The sequence below is a fragment of the Tupaia chinensis genome, unplaced genomic scaffold (genome assembly GCF_000334495.1).
Source record: "Tupaia chinensis unplaced genomic scaffold, TupChi_1.0 Scaffold146961_1, whole genome shotgun sequence".
Lineage (NCBI taxonomy): Eukaryota > Metazoa > Chordata > Mammalia > Scandentia > Tupaiidae > Tupaia > Tupaia belangeri.
In genome coordinates this window covers 918,547-919,963 of record NW_006206814.1, presented here as the reverse complement: position 1 = coordinate 919,963, position 1,417 = coordinate 918,547, and the positions used below count along the sequence as shown (strand labels likewise).

The following is a 1,417-nucleotide window of genomic DNA, read 5'->3' as shown; positions in this document are numbered from 1 at the left end:
GTGGCCATCAGGAAGGGCCTACAGGGCAGGACACTCGGGAGCACAGACAGGGACACCTCGGGTGGAGCAGACAGGAGGCTCAGCCGCCGGTCACTAAAACCCTGCAGGCCCTCATGCCCCTCCTTCTACTCACGGTGGAGCCACTGCGGGGGCGCCAGGGGCCGAGAGCGGAACTGCTCAGTGGCCGCTGCCCAAGGGCTGCCCGTGTGGCAGGCCTGCCGGATCAGAGCTGCTGGGCCTCCCTCCCTCCTTCTCCTATCCTGGATTGACTGCCGGTCCCTCTGATCATAACTGTGTGCCCTGCCCGCCCGCCCCCGTGTGACCTGTGGCTGTCTGCGTAGACCTGTCACAGCCTGAGGTCGCCCAGCCTCCTGCCAACTCACCTTTCTCAATAGGCTTGCGTGGCTCAGGTAGGTCACAGAAGCGTGAGCCTATGGGGATGGTCCACCCGGAAGACCTGCCAAGGCCCGTGTGGCAGGACTTCTTGCCTCGGAGTTCGTTCAGCTGGAAGCCACTGCCCTTCTTCACCAAGGCGACAGCATAATAGAAAGTCTGTGGGTCTGCAAAGGGACAGGGGACGGAAGACGCTCAGCCTGACACAGGGAACTGCTCATCGCGCCCGGTCTCGAGGGGGAAGGGGAACCCAGAGGCCACACTCACACGGAGTGTGGGGGGGGGGGGGGGGGAGTCAGGGAAACACTCCTAGGCTGGGGGGAGGACGGACCTCCAAAAGTGCATTTGCAATAGACCCCTCTAGGCGAGCGTGGGGCAGGGAGGCCACCAGCGCATCGCCCACGTCTCTGCCCACCTTGGCCCGGCAGCGTTACCTACAGCTGCCAACCCAAGCCCATCAGAAACTGGAGTTGTGGTAACAGAGGCCCACGGTCCCTGTTTCCTGCAGTGTCCCCTGCCCCTGGCTGCAGGGACTGTCAGGGTGATTTCAGACTTGTAGAGCTCTTGGGGTTCAAGTGTACTCCGCAGTGATCTTTCTGTGGGCATGACACTTGCGATTCCAGATGATTTCCAGGGACCCTGCACGTGCCACTAGACCCAAATGACCTCAGGTCGAGCTGCACACAGTATGGTTTCTCCAGCAAGCACGTCCCCGGCTGGAGGTCGGCGTCAGGAACTGCACACAGTATGGTTTCTCCAGCAAGCACGGTCCCGGCCGGAGGTCGGCGTCAGGAACTGCACACAGTATGCTGTTTCCCGGCAAGCACGTTCCCGGCCGGAGGTCGGCGTCAGGAACACCAGCCCTGAGTCAGCCCACAGCCCTCAGGGGCCTTCGCGTGTGCCTGTGGGGGCTGACAGGGCTCCTCTGTCCCCTCTCACTCCCCAAAGATGAGTGTCGCCAGCATCTAAGACTCAATACCCGCCTGCAGGAGAGAACAAGAGCCGCAAACCGCCCAGGCTCCCG

General features: G+C 62.5%; 1 protein-coding gene across 1 annotated transcript in view; it reads right to left on the bottom strand.

Moving 5' to 3' along the window:
* TF (transferrin) overlaps nt 1-1,417 on the bottom strand; it is a gene marked incomplete in the record, with an annotated part of 25,791 nt that overhangs the window by 19,544 nt on the left and 4,830 nt on the right. The window contains 1 exon segment of the mRNA XM_014584459.2: nt 384-560. Within this exon segment, the coding sequence (XP_014439945.1) occupies nt 384-560 (177 nt within the window).